This window comes from Stenella coeruleoalba, assembly GCF_951394435.1.
Source record: "Stenella coeruleoalba genome assembly, chromosome: 12".
Classification (NCBI taxonomy): domain Eukaryota; kingdom Metazoa; phylum Chordata; class Mammalia; order Artiodactyla; family Delphinidae; genus Stenella; species Stenella coeruleoalba.
This window is the reverse complement of record NC_137158.1, coordinates 61,190,599-61,215,740: the sequence shown is the minus strand read 5'-3', so window position 1 is coordinate 61,215,740 and position 25,142 is coordinate 61,190,599. Positions and strand designations below refer to the sequence as shown.

The window sequence follows — 25,142 nt, the reverse complement described above, 5'->3', positions numbered from 1 at the left end:
ATACCATATACCAGGTTAGGTAAAATATTAAATACTATGGCTAAAGGTACTGTATATTATTTAGATAACATGTGCCATACTGAAATACAAATATAATATAAATGTACATGTATATATAAAGAGTCAGAGCTATCCAGATACCGAGTTCAGAATTTCATAGGCAACAGTTTTCATAAAGTTTGCACATGCTCAAAGAGTTGCAGGGGACTTTGCTATTTGAGCTCTACTCAAATTTGCTTGATATTCTTATAGCAAAATTGATGAAAGAGGGAATCATATGGAGACACACATTAAGAAAATCCCCCAAAACACAGATACGAACGTATTTCACACGGAGTTAGAAATAATTTTCTTACCTATTTTAGTTGCACTGTAAATATTCTCAATGGGAAAAGCACCTCCTAAACTATAGAGTAGAACCTTCGCAAGTGCTGGGATCAGCTGGGTTGTTGTTACCAAGACATTTACGCAGTTACTCCTAAGATGAGGAGGAAACAGGCATTTTTGTTTTCTAATACTAGATAACGTCTAACAGTACAAATTTTAAATTATCCTGCAGTCTTTCAATTCCATAATGAACAGTCCCTGATAACCTACCCTTTCAATATTCAACAGTTGTTTATGGTACCTATCACCTGGTAGGCGCAATGCCAGATGCCAGAAATACATCCCAAAATGAAGGAAGTGAAGGAAAATAAGTTTTCCCTCCTACCCAGATCACAAGGTAGACAGGGAGGGAGACAAGTAAATAGACCCCTGTGGATAAGAAATGTGTTCTATAACCAAGATCTCCTCAGGTCCCTGTGGAACCTCACAGGATACCTACCTCGGCCAGCGGCAATCATGGAAAGATTATTAAAGGGGGCATGGCTTACCTCTGAGTTTTACAAGTATGCACATCGGCAGTTTTCATAAAATTTGCATATATACAAAGAGTCACAAGGGGCTTTGTTATTTGAGGCAGGTAAGGTAGTTTTTAGGGTGATAGGACTCCATGTCCCAGAGTTTTTAGAGCCTGGGAAAGTAGAGGACACAGGAAGGGAGGAGGGGATGGGATGTGTAAGAGGAGTTTTTAGATTTTGTGCAAGAAACAGCCCAGAAAGTCCCAATCAAGGTACCGACAAATGGTGCATCCTGAAGAAGTAAAAAGAGAGGATTCTTATTTAGAACGGAAGGGATTGAGTTCCTGAATCTCCTTCTAACAACCAAGGGCAAACTGCATTTAATGGGCCTTGTTTTAATCCATCTACTACCCTTTGAGAGTGAGAATCTTCCACTCTGCAACTTACATCTGTTTCTTTCACAGTAGACAGGATGGGGGGTGAGGGTGCAGCTGGGAAGGTGAGATAAAGGAAACACCAAGAGAGGGGAGACTGTTAGCCTGAGCCAGGGAAAAGAATGGACTGTGGCCCTTCCTTCTGGATTACAGGGAAATTGAGCTGTCCCGCCTGGAGGGACTCAAACCACACACCTGAAACTGGGAATCAGAAGGCATATAGCTATGCACCTTTCTCTACTAGATATTTTGTATCGTGAGCCTTTAATACATATTTGTAAGGGCTGATACAATATTCTCTAGAATTCTGCAGACTGATTTTCAGAAAACTGGTCTCAAGGGCAACTTAGAAGGACAAGTTGAGTGCTAAATTCTTATAGGTATGTGTATGTTTAGCCCCCAGTACTCTTCATATTATGGTTTATATTCTTTAGACATATCATGTGTAAAGAAGACTACAATTTATTTAAAAACAATTATAAAACCTTTATAATGATAGCCTTTTAAAACATTTTCATTTCTAAATTATCTCCATAGACCAAATGATGAGGTTATCAATTTATATGGGACAAAGAAACAAAGACTTCTAGAGGTAGAAGTTTAATAAGTATCATGAATACAATATTAAATTTTACTAATAAAAAAATAAAAAGCTAGAAAGTGACTTGCCTTTGATCAGACAAAACTTCCCCAAATAATGGCAGACTACTAAGAATAATACACAAACACATTACTGTATTGTGACACAAGGTTCTACATCATATTTCATCAAAATAAGATGTTATTCAATGTCATATATAGATGAGTGTTACAGAATGAAAACACGGTGGAATAAAAGATAGCACGGGCTTTTTAAATTTGGTTCTGAAATCTAATAAATAAATTACAAACATTGCATATATTTATATGCAATTTATAATGCATTGTAATTTTCAATTACAAACATTGCATACATTTATAAATTGCATATACAGACTTGTAAAATGCAGATGAATATAAAGAAGAAAATGAAAAGCACCAATTATTTAACCATCCAGAGATGATAACTGCTGTCCCCATTTTGTGCATTTATTTTCAGATTTTCAGTTTGCATGTAGGTTGTTTTCCCATTAGGATCATACTGTATGTGTAATCTTACATCTTACTCTTTTCATTTGTTTTTATCATGAGCCTACTTATATATGTCATATTGTCCATCATTCTCCCCCTCCAACAAAACATAATGTATGCAAACTACTCTATCTTGTGGCTGCACCACCATTTTTTAAAGTTAAGCTTAGTCACTTAGATGGTTTTGATTTCTCAGTATCATAAACAATGCTATCTTACATATAAACTTTTCCTATGCATATGATTATGTCCTTTGACTACATTCCTAGAAGAGGAATTACAGTCACAGGGTACACACTTTGCTACAGGCTCTGATATATAATTCAGCAGTGTTTGGTGTAAACATCTGCTTTTCTGACAGAGTTTGTGAAATTTACCAATAAGGTAACAGATGTGGATAACTTGGCAACTTTCATGGTACTTAAAACTTCAATGTATAATGATTTATTCCCCTTCATTTCCTTGTCATACATTTATTTATTTAGTTAGTTATTTATATCACATACCCGTGTGTTTAATAATAATCTATATATAATATACAATGGCTACACATAGATAATGTAATAATGTAACACATACAATGTAATGTAATACCCTTTGGTGTTTAACTATCTAGGAGACCTCTTTAAAAATAATGAAAGCACCTTCTACATTTTACACACGATCTTAGGGGCTGTTGTCCTCACATCCCAGCTTCCTTGCCCTTTGGTCTCCATGTCTCTGTGACTGCACAGAGCTCACAAGGCAGCAAGTCCCATTTTAAAACAGCTTTAATTGTCAGACAATTCTTCCCACATGGAGCCAGAACCTCCCTTCCCCGGCTTCCTACTCGTCGGGACCAACTCTCTCCTTCATAGATGCAGAGAGGAATGTAATTTATTTCCAGCCCAGCATCTCAAGTAGTTGAAATTGGTAACCTTGTTCCATACACGGCTCTTCTTCAGATTAGACTCCTCGGTTCCTCCCTCTGACTGTTCCTTTTCTGTAGTTTCCACAGCCTAAACTCTTCTGGCCACTTTGCTGGACACAAGATGCTACAAATATGTCACAGCCCCTGCTGGAATGAGGTGCCCAGAACTGAGCAAAGTACTCTGTTCTGCTTCCCCAGTCTGACCCAGGAATCTACGGCCCCCTCCCCTCTCCATTTAGAGACTCTGCTATAAATGCAGTGGCTTGTCATGCCACGTGGTTAAAAGCCACCTGAGGGATTTGGGACACACTCGTTTACTTCCATGTTCTGATTAGACTCTCCTTTTACCCTGCTAAGGTTTCTCTGTATCTTGATTCAATCAGTCCAAATATTAGCTCTTCTCTGAATTTTGTGTTACCCACACATTTGCTAAGCATGATTTTATTTATTCATCCAACACAGAAATAAAACTAAGGAATAGGATAGAACAAAGATTCATTCCCACCCTACTAGCTATCATGTTCCGGATTTATATTATTAATTAGCATTTATGGCACATGGTACACAACTAGTTATGTCAATTCAGTTCTATTATCTACACTAACAAGTCAGCATTTCACCGTTTGAACTAAACAACACAAAGGTTACAAGTTTTTCAGGAGCTTTCTCTTGCTTTTTTTTGATGTGTTCAAATTACGTATATTCTCTATAATGGCATAAAAGACTTAAAAACATGCACTAATTGTATAAACAGTATCGTGTTTTTTGCCATCATCTTCTGTACTTTGTCACCAACAGAGTGCTTTTTCTAAATTTGAAAGTCAAATGACATTCCCATGGGGTTTGTCAGGGGTCATGAGGAGAGAACGGTAAAGAGATGGATCTCCCAGTTATTCTGAGAAGCAGCAACCCCCATCCTCCATCCCAAAACACACACACACAGACACACACACAGACACACACCACACACACACACACACACAGACACACACACACAGAGACACACACAGAGACACACACACAGACACACACTCACACACACAGACACACATACACAGACACACACACACAGACACACACACACACACAGACACACACACACAGACACACACACACACACACACAGTGAATTTTAGGTCCCTTCAAACTCTAAAACAAATCTGGGAATTAAAACATTTTGATATATGCTATGCTATTAGAACTACATCTTCAATACAATAAATATAGAAACTGCAACAATACCGCTTACCTAGTACTAATAATTGATAAAGATTTAAGTGCATTTGTTAGCCAGGAGTCCGTCAGACCTTCAATCTCAGCCCTCAACTGCAGCCACGCATCTCTCTTGGCAGGGCCAAGAAGTCCTGCAACACAGAAAAGTAGGGCAGTGTCAAGAGATGAACATTTTTCTGGGATGCCTAGTTTGGTCTTCCTTCTGTCTGCTCCAGATGATTTTTATTCCCACCTATATCAAAAAGAGAGAGATTGATATCAACCCTGATCTTCCATTTCAGAATTGATTATCCACTGATTCATTCATTCCACAAACATTTATTGAACAACTTCTGCACATCACATTCTGGGCTAAAAATTAGGGATATAACAGTGAAAGAGTGGGTCCCAGTCTCTGCCCTCACTGATCCTAGAATCCGGCATGGTGGATGCCAATCACCTGAGGAGCTTTGACAACTACTCCAGAAGACTGACAGGATAGGTCTGGAGAAGAAGTAGGGGTCTACCTGCCTAGGGATACAAACCTCAAATATTTTGGTTGTCTGAAAATGTTTAGTTTCTTAATAATCACAACCATTACCACTTGGAAACAGTAATAATGACATTATCGCATACAGCTATAGAGTTTTCTAGAATTTGTTTCTAATACTAGTGCTAAAGCTGTCAGAAATACGTTGTTTTGTACAAAGGAATTAAGAATTTTGTTTAAAATCCTGAAGCCTATGATATAGCTATAGACGATGGTTGAAAACTACATTGATGTTAGGATAAGAAAAGAAGTAGGCATACTAATTTTATTGAAAAACCTGTTGCTTTCATGAGGAAACAAGATCATGTAAATCTATTAAAAAATAAAGTTCCTTAGTTAAATCATATTTCAGAATATTAAGAGTTCATTTATAGGCAGATAACTTTTTTTAAAAAAAATAAATAAATTAATTAATTTTTGGCTCTGTTGGGTCTTCGTTGCTGTGCACGGGCTTTTCTCTAGTTGTGGCGAGTGGGGGCTACTGTTTATTGTGGTGAACAGGCTTCTCATTGCGGTGACTTCTCTTGCTGTGGAGCATGGGATCTAGGAGCGAGGGCTTCAGTAGTTGTGGCACGCGGGATTCAGTAGTTGTGGCATGCGAGCTTCAGTAGTTGTGACTTGCGGGCTCTAGATTGTAGGCTCAGTAGTTGTGGCGCACGGGCTTAGTTGCTCCACGGCATGTGGGATCTTCCCAGACCGGGGCTCGAAACCATGTCCCCTACATTGGCAGGCGGATTCTTAACCACTACGCCACCAGGAGAGTCCTTGGTGGACAAATTTTTAAACCAAAATTTATAGTTTCTACTGAGCCTCATTTGTCATTATTTCAATAAAGAGATGTTAACATATCACAAAAAATGGATTAATATCTCATTGTTTAAACTTTTTAAGCTATACGATTATTTACTAGTAATCTTGTTAATTTTAAAATAATTTTAATAATACCCTTTAAGAGGGAAATAATGACATGCCTGAATGATAAAAATTAATTCAGATTCCCCAAAGGGATATTTATCTTAAAGTTAAAGTTATTACCCTCAACTGCTTTTAAATAGAATACCTATTTATTTGATTTTACAGAAGTGTCTTGTATAGAGTGTTAGGGTGAATTAGGAAACCTAAGTTGCCTGCCTAAACGCATGGGCAGGTTAGTAGCCTGCAGGAGACTATTTCTCATTTGGAAATAAAGATCTTCCATATCTAAGCTCCGGTTTGGTTCTAACATTATTACTGTCTATGGTTCTACATGTTTTGGTTCTCTTGTAGTTACTGAACATCTATTGAGCATCTATTATGTGCTTCAAGCTAGCTAGGCACTGGGATACAAGGCCAATAGACACACAGCCAACCTTAAGATGTGTATGGTGTAGTATATACCTTATAGATGAAAACTTCATTTACTATATTGTATTCTATGACATATATGTAAATATACACATGTATAGCATGCAAAATATATATTTAGCTGTCTTATTTCAATTTTAGATTCTGGTTTATACTCCTCAACCATCCCTCTTTTCTTTAAAAAGAGAAACAAACAAAAAGCCCTGAGAGAAGAATGTTAAGTGACCTCATAACTAATCCTACGATCTTGTTGCCCTAAAACTGATCCTAATAATAAAGACGATCAAGGTTTATTGTGCCAAGAAGCACATCCAGGATCTAAGTTTTGAGGTCACAGGTTTTGATATCACCTGTAATATATGAATGAGTACAAAATGGTTTAGATACTACCTACAGAGTATTTGAATTTATAAAAACCATGATATAGTTAACACTATACATGGCAAAGATATACTGTCAGATAGTATGCAGTTTTTGACAGGATAAAGTTAACTTGTTGAAGTCTTCAAAATGACATAAAGCACAGTTTGCATTTATTTTTGATAGCATTCCAGAAAGGTAATGATTGCTAACAACTCTGCTTCACTGACTAGGGCTCTTATGTTTAGACAGATCTTCTTTCCACAGCCTGTATCAGTTCCTTTGTCTGGTTTTCACTGAGAGCGTCCCAGCTGAGGAAGGGCAAAATAAATGTCCTGCTATTAATCTTTTTTTAAAAATTTAATTTATTTTTTTATACAGCAGGTTCTTATTAGTTATCCATTTTATACACATCAGTGCATACATGTCAATCCCAATCTCCCAATTCATCCCCCCCGCCCCGCTTTCCCCCCTTGGTGTCCATACGTTTGTTCTCTACATCTGTGTCTCTATTTCTGCCCTGCAATTAATCTTGACCAAACATCTGGGCACAAAGAATTCCCAATTCCTTTGACAGTGCTGCACCTTTTATTTTGCAGTTAGATTTTTTTTCCCCCACTAACTCTAAGAAATTAAAATTTCTGGCTCACTGTCGTCCAGCATGAGCTCTTGGTAATTTATCTTACAGAAGGATAGTCCCTAATATGAAACTTGAAACTACAGTTTAAATTGTACCTCTATCTGCAGTACCTTTATTAAATTGTAAAAGCCACACATACCTCCCACATTGTTCTTGTAGGTGTTGTATAATTCTTTTACTCTTCTGTAACGAAAAGCCAACTTCCTCATCCAGTCAACCCCTCCTCTTACACCTGTTGGCAAACAAAGGTTTGCACTACTTGCAGCTGCATGGAAGCCATCAGTTGCAAAACTGTAGGTACTGCAACACCCAAAATACATTAAAAAGAAATAAAAGAAATAATTACATGTGCAAAACTTCACAGCTGAATTTCTGTAGGAAAGAGCATACTGAAAGGCATGGCTTACCTTAAGTCTTGCCCATTATCATCAGAGGAAACATCATCTATGTGAACTTGATCACACTCCTGTTAAAAACATTGGAAGAGTCGTTTTTCAAAGGATGCTTGTCACCATGTTTGAAGCTTTTTCCATCTTTCCACCTGCTCAGCCCATGGCCAGAAGAGGGCAGCATTTGCCCACCCATCCCGCCCTCTCATGCTGGGAAATGGCACCGTTTCTACTCTGTAAGATCTAAATCCAGAAGAGGACCTTAAAAGGGGCCTGAAAACATATGGCATGTGAGTTTCTTCAGAGCAAATACAAAAATAATTTTAATCTTAAAATTATTGATAAGGAATTCTCTTGAATCTTTACAATAATCACTGGTGATCACTTTCGGCCATTTCCGTTAAGCATACTTAAGTATGAAAGCAAAGCTAATCTGAAGATACTCAAAACTTGTTTGGGCTGAACACCTCAGTGGTTACTATTATTTATTATCTTTGGAGCAGCAACAGAGGGGCTTGATGATTATGGTGTTCTGTTAAATTTCTATGACTTCCTTTTTGCTGGGCCAGTGACACCATGAAAAGAATCATGCTAATGTTGTTTTAAAAGTCCTGGTCTTTCAACCAGCAAAAAGCTAATAACTATAGAAGCTGACACTTTTTGTGGTTGTTTTAAGTCTTTCAACTGAAAAGAATACTGAAAGTAAAAGGGAGTAATGAAGATTTACCAACTCCAATGTGCTACAAATTCAAAGGAAAATAAACTTTAGGTACATAGGCCCACATACTTGACCTAAGTTATAGTGTACTCAGAACAAATGGTGACTTTTCTAGAAAAGAATTCATTTCTTCTTTGCTGTTCTAAGAGTCCTTTTCTATCTTCAAATAATCGGCATAGTTCCAGTGAAATAGTACATGATGTGAAGGTGGAATTTCGGTAGGGCGTTTCAATAACTAGTTTACTAACCTCAGAGTAAATATGGTTTAGCCCTTTGGGCCTCATTTTTTCCCCTCAGATAATTACAGTCGAACTCACAGAGTCTGATTATATATATTAAGTGTTCATCATTCAAAATCAATTCTGAAAAATCATTAAATTTGAAAATAAGATGCCATACTAAAGACTTTTCAGCTACTATTTATAATCATTATAGGACTTGGAAGTATCTGATGGTGAAATATTTAATATTTTATCTCTAGCTTTCCACACTGAGTATATTAGATCTTGTTGCAGTCTGAGGATAAATTAGTTGGCTCAGGTTTCTTTTAAAATATAAAACTTAGTGAGTAGCTCAATCAATACAATTTTAGTACATAACTTGAAAATCCAGGTAAACTAATTTTAAAGGTTCATATTATGTACATAAATTATAGGTTTAGTAATTTTTGAATAAATATATTCGTAAGGAAGGAAGGGCCTCAAAAAGTTCATCTGACTGGAAGCTCCCTGAGGGGGGTGTTTGGGTCTCCCAGATATGCTATACCCACACTTAAGGCACTCTCTGGCAAGAAGTAATCACTCAACACTTCTTTGTTTGAATGAATGGCAGAACTCTAAACAAATGTAGTTCATGACAGAATTACCACAATCATTTAAATTGTCTAACATAAGGTTAGGTGATAAAAATAACAATATTCTAGATGGTAAGGACTGTAAGAAGATATTTATATTAAGATTGGAGGGGAAGGCAAGAGAACAGAGTACGGGCTGAGGCTACAGGAGAGGCATTTAGAGAGGTTCTTCCCCATTTTGACTGAGTGTTTGTTGAAAGGAGCACAGCCCAAACTTTAACCAAAGAAGGTATTATGCTTCCAGAAAATTCTCAGGGAAAAGTACTGCAGGCAACCGTAGTAGCTCTTGGATTGGGTTCTAAAGGAAAGGGTGAAGAGATTTAACTAGTTAGTATGAAAGTTGAAAATAAAAGTTCTTCCAGAATACTGAGGCAGCAAAGTAGTTCTCGAAGACAAGGATTATTTCTTGAGTTGGTGACGTTCTTGGTAAGGATGAAGACCAAATTAAACCACTATTGAAACAGGATCATGCGAAGCTGCTGATTCCACTGAGGTTCTGAAATCTTTTATCATGTAAACAATTTCCATAATTTTATAATAAACTAATGATATTAAAAAAGGGGGATCTTATGAATTACAAGTCATTTCTATCTTTAATATCCTCCCATCTAATTTTTATAGAAATTCCTCTGACATTTCAAGTATTAACTCATATGATTAATTTGTACATTTTGCCCCCAAATTTACTTTTTACTCCTGAGGACATCAGTATATCAAACTTATTGGACCGTGAGTTCCATATTTGAAGTTATATTTGAGGTTTTTCCAAATGGAACTTCTCTTTAAATTTATGCCTAGTTAACTATGCTTGTTGACTCTGGACCATTGCCCAAGGATTACAGTCCAGTGAAAGAAACCTGAACTTCAATCACTTACATTTTTAGAAAAATCTAAATAATTGTTCTTCAATTAGTGTTCACTCAGAGGAACTTTATAAGAAACATTTTGACAAAACACAAAATAGTAAAAACAGTGTCATGCTTTGGCTTTAACAAACTTCAGTGAAAGAACTCAAACATTTGGAATAATTCTGGCACTAATCATAAATTCTTTAATTTTGTCTTATAAGGTGACCGCAAAGTTGTCACTGATCTGTATCAGTTATAATCCACAGCAGTCTTCTCTCACTTTTGTTAGCCCAAACTCCCTGGTGCCTTCTCTTCTGGAAGTTATTTTAACTGAAATAACATTTTATTTAAACAGAGAGTATTCACTTCTTAGGGACAGTGGTGTGAGCATTTGCCTTCTCTGCAGTTGCACAGGATGTAGTGAAGTATCTATTAAGAGGATTTAAATTTGTATCTTTTAAGGAATTATGTGTGAGCAGCTGCTACTACATATGTTGCAGTATCTATTGAAGGATTTGAGTCTCAAATTAGATTTTTAGGTTAAGAAAAGGAACCCTGAGAGATTAAATACACAAGGGGAAATCACATAATAGGCTAACGATGAAGTTATTCTCCTGAGGAATTCTCTTTGTCAGTAGAAGCAGACATAGCTTAATACCAGTTACGAAGCTCATGACAATCTTTGCTTATAAGAGGTTTACTGAAATAAAAAACTGGGAGCAAGTAAAGTTTCAAAATCAGATACAGAAGTATAGTGGATATGTATGTAACTGTACTGAATGATCTTGAAAGCTATTGTTTAGATTTTATTACTTTTACTGTTTGTTTATCTCACCTAAGTTAGTATAAACCTCTGAGTTTCCTTGGGCACCCGGATGTGTGTGCACGTGGGTGTGTGCACATCTGAGAACTCAATTTCTATGCAGAGACCAAATCATTTCATTGACCTAGTACATTATTGTTGGATACTAAGTTTTAGTGTTTGAGTAAAATGGAATTTTTATCACATTCTAAAGCACAACTAAAAAGCTATAATCATAGACGAGAAAGTCAATACCAATATTTTCTCAGTTGCTATTTCTACCTGAGATCCTGTTGGGTATTTGAAAGATATATTTTATATAGTATCAAATCCAAAATAAAAATTCCTAAAGCACCATAGCTGACCACATGTTTCTGATATGCCAATATTCACGTCAAACTTGCTAAAGGTATATTCAAATTCATCATCATCAATATAAAGTTATATTCAAATTCATCATATGTTCTCACTTTAGTGTTCTGTTAGAAGTTGGATGGTAAATTTATTCCATCTGGCTTCTAATGTGCCACTAAGAACCTAGAGTCATTTATTTCATTTATTTCTAGTAAAAATAATACATGAAATGAAATAAAACTGTAAAACTTGGATAAAACCATATCAAACTTCTTTTTTGTGTGTTTTACAGGCTTGAGAGGAGTAATAATCTTAGAATTCTTTTTAGAATGAGACTCGTCCATTTTACCCAACAGAAAAATCAACCTAAAAAGTTATCACCATATATGTATAAAAAATTCAAGTTCCCAAAAGATTAAAGTGTGTTTCCTATTATTGTATATATATAAAATAATTCTATACAGTAGACAGTAATAAGTAGTAAGGTTAATTTAAATCAGGTTTTAGAGAGGTGATTATTACTTCTTATTATCTAAAAGTGGAAGACTTGCCCAAGAATACTGATCTTTCATAGTGTCTCTTGAAGAAAAAAAAAAAACCTCTTTAAACAGAATTTAAATTTTATTATCCAGTAAAAACAGTGACTCACTGCAGAGAGAACAAGAAAAAAAATGCGATTACACAGGTTTCCAACACATATGTTTATGGGATATACTGAACAACACATCTTTTACTCATGCCTCAGATGTAACTAAAACTGGGTTTAAGACCTTGTCAATTGAAAAAAAAACTTATTCAAAGCACTAACTTGGCTTACTTTCCTTGCACACGTCTGTTAATTTCAGCATGGTATGGGGACAGGGTATGTGTTCTGGAGACAGACAAACTCCAGGCTTTCAAATCCCAGTTCTATCAGTTAGCAGGTAGCCTTAGAAATGATTTTTATGCTGGTGAGCCCTACAGTTTCTTCTCTACAACAATAATGTGATAAACATATTTATTCCAAAAGTTTGTTAATTAATTAATGGAAAGCCCAATATAAAATGTCAAACACAAGGAGCAGATTCAGTAATAATAATCCCCATCTTCACTCATAATGTGATTATAGATAAACACTTTAATTTCATTGTGAAATCATGGGATAAAAAATCAATTTGAATGGGTCATTTAAAAAAAGAAAGAGAAATCTATTTCAGCATAGTTGTTCTTGACAGAGAGAAACTTCTGTCCAGTGCCCAAGTTACCCGGTTATTTCAGATTTTATCATCTGAATGCCTAATAACTCAGATCGTTAGCACTCCTATTATATACCTTATTACAGTACTTATTTAGCTACCCTGAGGCTATTTTTTCTTGGGTTCTTTTAGTTTGTTGTTTTTGCTTTTACTTTCTCTTCATCTGAGGTTGGAAATGGAAAGATGAATTAAGGAAAAAAGAGAAAATAAGTGCAATCAAACCAGTCAGAAGTGCTATGTAAATAGCTCTTGCATGGTTTTATCCAGAAGGGGAAGAAATAGGGAATGATAATGTCTAGAATTAGGTTTCAGATTATCTATATTTACAAAACAGAAGTAGATTCACGGATGTAGAGAACAAACTTACGGTTACCAGAGGATAAGGGCGGGGAGGGATAAACTGGGAGATTGGGACTGACATATACACACTACTATGTATAAAATAGATAACTAATAAGAACCTGCTGTATAGCACAGGGAACTCTACTCAATACTCTGTAATGACCTATATGGAAAAGAATCTAAAAAAGAGTGGATATATGTATAAGTATAACTGACCACCTTGGTGTACACCTGAAACTAACACAACATTGTAAATCAACTATACTCCAATAAAAAAATTTTAAAAATTAATGATCCACGCTAGAACCAGGAACGGTATCTGTGACTAACTACTGTGCAGTGATTAACCTAAATTGCATCCTGGTTAGTAACCTGGAAAAGCTAATGCTGATACAAAGATGGAATGAATTGTGGCTGAGACACCGAAAGGACCAGGGGTAGTGGACAGGGGTGTATGGTATGAGACATCAAAGCAGACCTTTTTGGAGACACTTTTTGTTCTAAATATGCACCAGTAAATATGTATCATTCATTAACACAATTTCACTTTTGTTTATATTTGCATATACAATGTCTTCCCTTGACAGGAACTTTACTGTTCTCTTGAGCTAAATTTCTATCTTTCTGGTTTTCGTGAGGTTATCTGCATATATAGAAACCATATAAGAGTTTTAATAGTTTGATACAACTATTCTTAGCTCTGTAATTCTTACCTCTAAATCATTAAAAAATAAATGTGTATCAGCAAGATTAAAAATCATCTCCTCCATTCGGAGTCCAAGGGTTACAGCCATGGGGGGATCCTGAAAAGGAAATGCACATATAATGAAGTAAATTTTCAGTAACCACAGTTATTATTAAAATTATCTTAAGTGCATATGCCTGTAGGGGGTAAGGAGGCGGAGACTGTTTGGGTTTTTTTTTTTTTTTTTTTTTTGCGGTACGCAGGCCTCTCACTGTTGTGGCCTCTCCCATTGCGGAGCACAGGCTCCGGACGCGCAGGCTCAGCGGCCATGGCTCACGGGCCCAGCCGCTCCGCGGCATGCGGGATCTTCCCGGACCGGGGCACGAACCTGTGTCCCCTGCATCGGCAGGTGGACTCTCAACCACTGCACCACCAGGCAAGCCCTGTTTGGGTTTTTAACCTAAGATGCAAAAGATTTCCCAATTATCAGAAAAGGTGCCTTTCTAAAGGGTTATCTACAACATATTAAATATACTGCTACATCTGTGAATTTACAGAACTTTATATGCACAGAAAAATGACTTAGATACATTTTCACATAAAGCTATACATTCATGAGAGGAGGAGGAAGGAAGCAAGCTAGTTCACAGGACCCAGTTTACATATACTCCATGGAAAGTCCTTTGGAGAAAGGTACTTGGATGGGACACTGAAGAATGGAGCAGATCTGTTACAAAGAGAAAAGGACGTCCTTTTAAGAATGACAACAAATAAGTAGAAAAGAGAGAAAAGCAGGTCTATTGGATGTTTGTAGGACGAGAGCAGACGATATCGTCTGGAGGTGGGATAGAAAGAGCTGGCAGAGCAGCTCTAACTTCATTATTAATTGTATTTTGATCAACAGGCAATATTTATCTGAATATGTGTAGAGTCTGATCTAACCTGCATTTGACTAGGGATGAAGAGGGAAGGGTGGAGTATGGCGAAAGGAACATTAATTGAGTAAATATAATATAGAAATGTATAAAAATAAAATATATACATCTAGAAGTCTAATGAAAGTAAGGGGATTAGTAAAAAGTCAAAGTGACTTAATTTTTCTTTATAGAAACTAAGAGATTACATAGCAGCAAGGAGTTGAGAATGAAGACCAGAGTTGGTACTTTATCACAGTTAATTACAGTTGAAAGCCTGGAAGAGAGAGGTGTTAAGACTTTATTTTTAAAAGTAAGACCTTTATTTTAGGGCTAGGGAAATAAGTCATGCACAAACCTTGTGTTTAAAATGATCAGAGTTGGAATATCTCTAAAGGAGAACAGCTCTGGATGTGACTCTGGAGATGAGAAAAGAGGAAACCTGGAAGGGACAAATCCTCAGAATTTGAGACCAGAATGGGTGTTGGCAGGGAGAAGAAAATGGTTTCAAATAAGGCTGACAGATCTAGACGGATACTATTGGTTTTGGCTGAGAAGTTATTTTGGAAGACCATAGAGGGTGATTTGGGTTGAGTGGCTGGGCCAGGAGCCAGACTGTAGGGATGTGAGGAGAGAGAACCAAACTTGTGTTTTCAATGTTCTAATAAATGGCGTTTCAAGAAATGTATTTAAACTTGGGGAAATGTAATGCTAACGTTACTTCAATTTATGATAAGAATATGCAACCCAGGTCAGGTCAAGCAGTATTCATAAACACCCCCTAACTTCCTCGACTTTGCAAGAAGAAGACCCTCTTTATGCCACACCTATACTGCAACAATCAATTTTTTCCCTCTGTACTTCCATAATGCTTTGAGGGGGGAAACCTTAGAGTATAACCATGTTTGAAGTGAATGTCAGCCTCTTATTCTGTAGTGATGAAAACCTACAGAATAGGAACTGAGTGCTGAGAAGGAGAGAGAGGAGAAGGTCACAGAGATGTTGAGCAAAGCTAAGACTTGATGTGGGAGAAGATGAGAGGACAATCATAGTATGTTGGGTGTCAACATAATTTTCCAACTGTTTACGTCTCTTTCTTGGAGATTTCTGTGGATTTCATAGCTAGACGTTCTCTCTTCTCAAAAACAGAGACTCATGGTTCACATATTTTTTTAATTTTTATTATTTATTTTTTTTGCAGTATGCGGGCCTCTCACTGCTGTGGCCTCTCCCGCTGCGGAGCACAGGCTCCGGACACGCAGGCCCAGCGGCCATGGCTCACGGGCCCAGCCGCTCCACGGCATGTAGGCTCTTCCCGGACCGGGGCACGAACCCGTGTCCCCTGCATCGGCAGGCGGACTCTCAACCACTGCGCCACCAGGAAGCCCTGGTTCACATATTTGATGGCATCTCGGTGTTATGTCCTCCAGTCAGTATGACTCTATGCTAGATTCATCTGTATTCCAGTGACAGGATCATTTGGAGCATCATACCCAAAGATCAAATAAATTCCATTTTATCCAACAAGTATTCATTCAAGAATGAAAACAAAAATATGAAGTGCCCATTGTGTGTCTCAAGGAGCTTCAAAACTCAGAGGGATCTCTTGCTCTGTTTCCTTCAAATATAAAATTCTTTTTTCTTATTTCTTTTTGTTGTTGTTTATGTTTTTGTTGCTGTTGCTGAAAGAAAATCTCTGGAGATAAAAAAATTAAAAAATATACATGTGTCTTCTTCCTGTAAAAAAATCCTATTTCTAGACTCCCTCTCTCTTTGTTATGGGGGTGGGGGGTTTGAATAGGCTGAGGACACAGAAAACTTGTAAATATTCCATCTAGTCATGGAACCATGAACAAAAAGCCTACAGAAATATCAGGAAAAATCAAATGTAATTATAGCATGAAAACATATAATTCCATTAGTGATGCTCTATGCTTTTGAGGAATGTTCACTGATGCAAGACAATAAAACTGAGCTCCACAGGACTCTGTTATGTTTCTGATGATTACTGCCCTAAAGATATATATTTCAGATGGGGGTTCAGAAATGTCTTCTATAAAAGGTTTTCCTTCTTGAGACTAGATTGGTTAAAGTCTTATCGTACGATATGCCAATTTTTCTTTTTCAAGTTTTAGATAAAATTCTTCAATTTCTTATGTTCAATGCCTCACATTCTTTGTATTTACAGATCAGATTTACGGGATGGGAGAAAACGTACTGTTTCTTTTTGATTGTTACTTTCACCGATGCCACGCTTCTGTAGCACGTAACTCTCTATGCTGCCTAAGCAGTGATCAAGAATTCTCTAACAAAGAAGCATAGCGTATGACATGATGAAAACTGTTTTTGAGCACCCCACTGGAATGCAACCCCACGGCAAAGGAAGAGCAGTTATCTGTTTCTCGAGCTCCGGAGATTCCACATCACACAGGCTCCTAGAGCCAGGACTTAGTAAGCATTTTGGCAAAACTTCATTGGTTAACCGGGGAAGTTTCAGTTTGAGGTTTGCCTGAGTGTGAACTGGCTGTATTTTGCTAAGGCCTGTTGAAAGGGAGGTGTTTTGTCACCTATGCCGAAGGCTTGACACAGAACGGCTAGGAAGAGCCACGCCACAAGCCAAGGAGAGCTGTGCTTGTAAGAGGTGCTGATCTTGTTTCTAAGAGAACATCAGGTGAGGGCTTACTTTCAAATATCCGGTTTTACTTTTTTTTTCTTTTTCCAGTTTATTAAGTCACTGGGATAGCTAATTCTAAGTAAGCAAGATTCCAGCACCCCATTTTCCAGCTAAAGAACCCCCAGATGTAAGAATCCAAGAAAGATGGGCAGGAAGTTGGTGGGTGTCGCTGTCATGTTGGACACCCTCTCCCTTGCAGAGCACTGGGCAGGAGCTGCCGCAGCCTGCAATCCCACGGCTTTATCAGGCATTTGAGAATTAAACATACTCCTGGATTGAAGCCAACTTTTATACAGAGATGTTTGCTCGTTTTCATTAGTGTTTGTAGAATTATGGGCACCTTATGAATCAAGGGTTACTGCCTTTCCTCAGTTTAACTGTAGTGAGTGTTGAGTTTAGGGTCTGCAATGAAGTGACAGTGAAAACTTGGATAGAGGGGGAAAGTGGGATAATAAAGTGAGTAACAGGGTTTTGTGGTAGCTCTGATACGTATTATACATGCATAACAGTTCCAATCGGTTCAAAGTGTCTACAGCAGAGTTTCCTATGGGGCAAACTGAACCTCTGCCAATTTAAATTGACTCTGTGTAGCGTTCTACGAAAATACTGAAACGATTCCCAAGACATTTGTTGGAGAGAGAGAGACAGACAAGAGATACAGAGACAGAGGGGAGATGAAGAAAATGAGTAGCTCTTGGCCCTTAACTGTGTGCTTTTCAGCCGGATGTGATCAGTGTATAACCAAGTCAGGATCAAGGACAGCACTTCTCTATATCAAAATACTAACGCCTATTAGCGTGTAAGCGCAGAGCGTAAATTGGAGCCAGACAGTCTGTCTATGGGCCTCTGCCCTGCACTGGGCCATCAGCTGGAATTCCTCCTCTAGGGACACACTGTAAAAATATTTCAGGAGAGGCAGCAATTATGTATTTTTAAAGAAATGGGGGACTTTTTTTTAAGAACTCAAGCTCTTGGAACAGTTACTCCCTTGGGACCTGAATCATATTTGTGGACACGTGCACACAGAGGCAGAAGATGTGCAAATTCATTACAGGAAAAGAAAGACAAACTAGCTCCACGAACCAAGGTGGAAATAGCTAGTGGGTTTGTTAGAATACCTAAACTCTTTTAATCAGCGACAAGAAATGCCATGACATTCAGTCATGAATCAGAAGGGAAATTTTACAATTGAGTTGTTTGTCTGTAATGGACAGGCAGTGGGCTTAAGCATTCTCAGGGGGAACTGGAGAAGGGTTTTAGGAACTTTCATGTATTTATTGAGTGTCTACTATGTGTCAGACATGATCAAATTCTGGGCAGAGAGCAGAAAATTAAATAAGCAAACTCCCTGCCCTTATGGGGTTTATACTATTACTGGATGGGCCCTCTGATGAATACATGGACAAAAAACAAGGAAATATGTAGTATTCTAGGTGGTGAAAAAAAATCAGTCAGCAGACACAGAAGGCTATGGGGATGGGTGGTGATGGCTTATTGAAAGGAAGTGAAGGGAAAGCCTTTCTTAGGAGGTGATAGTGGAGGATAAGAGACCTGAGAAAAGGGAGGGGACTAGCCATGCACAGCCATGGCGATAGGGAACATACACAGAGGCGACAGTGAGAAAAATGTGTACGGGAGAGTGTGAGGCACAGTGACCCATGTGAGAGACGTGAAATGGACCAAGGATTTTAAGAAAGAGGGAGTGATTAACTGGGTCAAATACAAGTGAGAGAGACACCAGGAAGATAAACCATGAATTTGGCAAGAAGGTCATTTCTCAGATTTGAAGAGAGTTGTAGGACTGGCAAGTGAGGGAAGAGCGGAGAAAGAGAGCAGTGACTGGAAAACGGCTCAAGAGGCTTTTCTGGTGATGGGACTATTACGATATGTAAAAGAGTGATGGGAATAATCCAGAAAAGTGGGACACTGGGGATTCAGGAATGAAAGAGGTCTTTTGGGGAGGAGATTCACTGGCTAAGTGAGAGGGCCTGGATCCAGGGCATGAATGGGGGTGCAGAGAGCAGGCAGAGAATACGGTTATGGTGCAAAGATAAAGTGATTCTTCCAGTTTGCTTTTTTTTTTTTTTCCTTAAAGTGATGGAGGAAGAGTTTTGTGCAGAATTGAGAGGGGGCTTTGAAGGGCTGAGGGGAGAGAAGGTTTGAAATAATCAGCTGGAAGAATTAGCCCAGGTGTGCTGGGACCCACTTGAGATTTGTGGCCACGTTCAGCTGTTGAGGTACAGGTAGAGTGTTGGACAGGGTTTTTTTGATTTGTTTTGTTTTTTTCAAGGTGAGCCTGACGGAGAAAAAGAGGCATAAAGATGATGAGGCTTTATACAAAAGCGGGGTGATAGCGTCATCCGGGGCTGGGATGATGACGTCTGAGGCAGAGGCTCTTGAACTTGACCACATATGAGAAGCACCTGGGGAGCTTTGAAAAATCCTGCTGCCCAGGCCACACCCTGTACCAATTAAATCAGGTATTCTCTGAGGTGGGACTCATGCACCAGTAATTTCAAAGCTCTCCAGTGATTCTAATGTACACAAGACCGAGAATCAGTGATTAAGATCTTTCTACTCAAAGTGTGGCTCACAGACCAGCAGCACTGAGTTAGGAGCTTGTTAGAAAGGCAGATCACAGACCCTACCCCGGAGATCTACTGAAGCAGAATATACAGCTTAACAAGATTGCCTGGTGACTCATACGCACGTTAATATTTATAAAGCACTGGTCTAAGGGCTCTCCTGAAGGTCTGGGATGGTTAGGGAACACCAGAGCTGGCATGGCCTTCTGGTTTCCCAGGAGTTAAGCCTCTGAGATGCTTCCAAAAGACTCTTATGACCTGAATCAGTCTGATTACTGAGTAGCATGGTGACTCAGTATAATTTCTTGGGAATTAGGCTTCCCTGGAAATAGCTTACAGTTATGAGTAAGAGTGAATTGCCCCACCTTCACCTCCATAAAGATCATCTGTGGACTTAACTTCAAGGACCAGAGGACCCATGGTGCCTCTTTTCTTAGTCATGTAGCCAACGACCTTCTAAGGAGCAGGTAAAGGTGTAAAACTAGTTAATTTTTCCTCTGGATTAAAAGGATTTGTTCAAAATCCAAGTATTTGATGTAAGCATCATATTTGTAACTGAACAGTAGTCAAATTAAGTAATCAGAAGTCATGAAGGGGACATCACACAGCTTACCTACCACTACCAGCTTCTACTGTTTTGATCAGTAGAGAATCCAATGAATAATGCTCACCCACATTTATTAAACTAATAACAGATTAAATATACTTCAAGGGGAATTACAGCAATAGTAATATGCTACAACTATAGTTGCTATGCTATACTATTGCTATCATAGAGATTATGGATGGATGGAACTTGCTTCCAGCCCATAATATATCATAAATACTTTTAAAAATAAAAACTAGTAAAGTATCATATTTATATTATACAATATATAATAGTATAGCATAGCAACCAGATGGAAAGGGAGAAGAAAAGAGAATGGTGAGAATGACCATGGAAGGATGAGCTAGAAAGCATAGGACTTAGAGAAAAGTGACAGAGATGGCAAATGAACCCACCCAATTGAGGCCTCAGGACTTGGAGAAAGGTGGGTGGTATATTAGAGGAAGACTGTAGAAAAGATAAGTGAGACATGAATTTCGAAAAAGGCAAGTTAATGATGAGTTATGGAAATTTAAGGCAAGGTAATAATGTAATCTGCCTCCCTCCAACACCCAAGATGTGAGATGGAATGCTTTTTTAAAATTTATTTATTTTTTTGTTGTTGTTGAGGTATAGGTGTTTTACAATGTTATGTTAGTTTCTACTGTACAGCGAAGTGAAGTAGAGTTCCCTGTGCTATACAGCAGGTTCTTATTAGTTATCTATTTTATGCACATCAGTGTATACATGTCAATCCCAATCGCCCAATTCATCCCACCACCCCCCCAACCCCCTACAATCCCTTGGTGTCCATACGTTTGTTCTCTAAATCTGTGTCTCTATTTCTGCCTTGCAAACTGGTTAATCTGTACCATTTTTCTAGATTCCACATGTATGTGGTAATATACGATATTTATTTTTCTCTTTCTGACTTACTAGAGACTGTCATACAGAGTGAGATTGAATGTTCATAAGTGAAGATCATAAACGGAGATTGAAACTTCAGGGAGGTTATAAAAGGTGCCTCCAGAAGTTTGTGCTTTTAAGAAATGAATAGGGCTTCCCTGGTGGCACAGTGGTTGAGAGTCCGCCCGCCGATGCAGGGGACACGGGTTCGTGCCCTGGTCCGGGAAGATCCCACATGCCGCGGAGCGGCTGGGCCCGTGAGCCATGGCCGCTGAGCCTGCGCGTCTGGAGCCTGTGCTCCACAACGGGAGAGGCCACAACAGTGAGAGGCCCACGTACCGCAAAAAAAAAAAAAAAAAAAAAAAGAAATGAATAACCACTTATCTTTCTTGTATATTAATTTCAAGTTTCACTGTCTCTCAAACTCCCTATGAGAGTTTGAGAAGTGTCACTGTCTTTGATTTAGCTTTACTTTTACATACATATGTACAAGTGACCCTTGAACAGCATAGGTTTGAACCTTGTTGGTCCATTTATATGCGGAATTTTTTTTCAATAAATGTGCTGGAACATTTTTTGGAGATTTGCGATCATTTGAAAAAAACTCCCAGACCAACCACATAGCCTAGAAATATTGGAAAAAAAATTAAATTAGGTATATCATGAATGCATAAAATATATAGAGATACTAGTCTATTTTATCATTTAATACCATAAGATACACACAAATCTATTAAAAAGTTAAAATTGATCAAAACTTATGCACACACAGACTGTTCAGGGCACTGTTCACAGTCAAGAGAAGTGTATACAAACAGGATTAAATGCAGGATTAAATCATAACTGAAAAAATTAACTGTAGTCCATATTGTACTACTGTAGCAATTTCCTAGCCACCTCCTGTTACTATTTCAGTGAGCTCAAGTGTTACAAGTATCCGCTTAAATGCCAAGCGAGGCTAATCAACTCCTTGTGAGCAGTTCATTTCTCCAGTAAATTGCACATTGCAGTAAAAAGTGATCTCTTGCAGCTCTCGCGTATTTTGCGTTGTTTACTGCAATACCATAAACCTTAAATAACACCAGGGGACCCATACGAGTGCCCCTAGTGATGCTAGAAGTGCTCCCAAGAAGCAGAGAAAATCATGACATGACCAAAAAAAATTTAATTACTTGATATGTACCATAGCTTAAATTCTTCAGCTGTGGTTGCCCTCCATCTCAAGATAAGTAAATCCAGCATAAAGACCATTGTAAAGAAGAAAAGGAGATTCATGAAGCCATCGCTGCAGTTACACCAGCAGGCTCGAAACCTTGCTCTTTTTCAGAAATACCTTTTTATCTCACATGGAAAATCCAGCTTTGATGTGGGTTCAGGATTACTACAAGAAAGGCGTACGTGTAGATTCTAATATGACTGGAGAAAAAGTGAAGTCATTAAATGACAACTTAAAGCAAAAGGAAGGTGGAGGAGCTAAAGCTGGAGAAATTAATGTCAGCAAAGATGGTCTGATAATTTACGAAAGAGGTTTGGCTTAAAAAATGTCATGATAACAGGAGAAGAAGCTTCACACACCAAGAGGCAGCAGATGTGTTCCCAGACACCATTAAGAAAATCATTGGGGAGAAAGAATATCTGCTGAACAGGTTTTTACTGCAGATGAAACTGCCCTATTCTGGAAAAACAAATGTCACCAAGGACATTTGTTAATAAGGAAGAGAAGCTAGCAGCAGGATTTAAGGCAGGAAGGGACAGTCTAATACTACCGTTTTGTGCAAATGCAGTCGGGTTTATGATCCGGATCGCCCTTATATATAAAGCTGCTAACCCCAAGCCTTGAAGGGAAAGGATAAACACCAGCTGCCAGTCTTCTGATTGTACAAAAAGGAGGCCTGACAACGAGAACACTTTTTCTGGATTGGTTCTATTGAGGCTTTGTCCCTGAATTCAGGAAGTACCTTGTTAGTAAGGGAATGCCTTTAAAAGTCCTTTTGATATTGGACTACGACCCTGGCTACCCAGAACCCCATAGGTTCAACACTGAAGGCACTGTAAAGTGGTCTACTTGCCCCCAAACACAACATCTCTAATTCAGTCTCCAGAACGGGGGGTGGTCATAGGCCCTTTAAGGCTCATTATATATGGTACTCTACGGAAAGGATTGTCAATGCTATGGAAGAGAACCTCAACAGAGAACATCATGAATGTCTGAAAGGATTATGCCACTGAAAATGCCATCACTGGTATAGAAAAAACCCTGAAAGCCATCAAGCCAGAAACAATAAATGCCTGCTGGAGAAACTTGTGTCCAGATGTTGTGCATGACGTCACAGGATTTACGACAGAGCCAATCAAGAAAATCATGAAAGAGATGGTGGATACGGCAAAGAGAGGTGAGGGCGAAGGGTTTCAAGATAGAGATCTTGGAGAAATTCAAGAGCTAACAGACACCACACCAGAAAAATTAACAGGGGACAAACTGATGGAGATGAGTGCATCTGAACCAGTGCCAGACAACGAGGAAGAGGACATAGAAGAAGCAGCGCCAGGAAACAAAATGACATTAGGCAGTCTGGCAGAAGGTTCTGATTATTCAAAACTGCTTTTGATCTCTTTTAAGACATGGACCCTTCTATGATATGGGCGCTGAAACTAAAGCAAACGATGGAAAGATTGGTACCATATAGAAACATTTTTAGAAAAACGAAAAAGCAAAAAAAGTCAGACAGAAATTGCGCTGTATTTCCATAACGTTACACTGAGTGCGCCAGCCTCCCCTGCTTCCCCTTCCACCTCCACCATCGCTTCCACCTCTGCCGCCTGGTGAGACAGCAAGACCAACCCCTCCTCTTCTCCCTCGTCCTCAGCCTACTCATTGTAAAGAGGCCGAGGATGAAGAATTTTATGACGATCCACTTCCACTAAATGAAGAGTAATCATCATGACAGACAGTTAATAACCTTAGCTGTTGTGTATGTGTGTTGAATGTCTTCGTGTGAAAATCTAATAACTGTACGGCAAGAACTGTATGACACGTTTTTGTCCCATAATCACCATCGCCTAAGTTTTTGTCTTGTAGAACATCGTGTGCAAAGACTTGTATTGAAGTGAACAGCTTATCCTTACGTGTGCATAAGGTGAGCGATGTATCATATAAAATTAATAATGGGTTAGTTTTCTTACTGTTTTATGACTTTGCTTTCAAAGAATTACATTACTGTACAGTATACCCCTCTCTATTAACTAGAGAAACTGCATATCAGCCTATCATCATAGGTAAGTGTTTTTTTTTTTTTAATGTAACTGTGTCTCCAATACTGTATTAAGAATATAACTGTAATACTGTGTGTCATAAAAATTTTACAATGACTCATTCATTAGTGTGTAGGTTAGGCTACTGTGAAGCAACCATATTGATGACACTTAGGCTACCATAAAGCAATCACATCGCTGCTTTGTTATCAGAGCATGAATCGTTATGTCTGTAAATAAATATGAATTTATTTTTCACATTATCTTTTCATTTTTGATGTCTAGTGTTAGTAATGTGTATCACATCTACAGTGTTTTATACCATGTAAGACAATACTGACATAGGTACTGACAGACAATTCACCTTACAAACAGATGACAAACTTATGGTATTGATAAATACAGTACAGTACTGTAAATGTACTTCCTCTTACTTATGACTTTCATAATAACATTTTCCTTTCTCTAGCTTACTTTATTGTAAGAATACGGTATATCATACCTCAACATGCAAAATTCGTGGTAACCATTTATGTTATCAGTAAGGCTTCTAGTCAACAGCAGCCTATTGGCAGTTACGTTTTTAAGGTGTCAAAA

General features: G+C 38.2%; 1 protein-coding gene across 7 annotated transcripts in view; it reads right to left on the bottom strand.

Annotated features, from left to right (window-relative positions):
* EYA4 (EYA transcriptional coactivator and phosphatase 4) overlaps window positions 1-25,142 on the bottom strand; it is a 318,714-nt gene that overhangs the window by 5,774 nt on the left and 287,798 nt on the right. For all 7 annotated transcript variants that reach the window (XM_079939671.1, XM_079939670.1, XM_079939674.1 and 4 more), the window contains 5 exons: window positions 13,657-13,746; window positions 7,810-7,868; window positions 7,542-7,702; window positions 4,546-4,660; window positions 357-478 (listed from right to left, as the gene is read on the bottom strand). In XM_079939671.1, coding sequence (XP_079795797.1) covers window positions 357-478; window positions 4,546-4,660; window positions 7,542-7,702; window positions 7,810-7,868; window positions 13,657-13,746 — 547 coding nt within the window. The remainder of the gene's footprint in view (window positions 1-356; window positions 479-4,545; window positions 4,661-7,541; window positions 7,703-7,809; window positions 7,869-13,656; window positions 13,747-25,142) is intronic.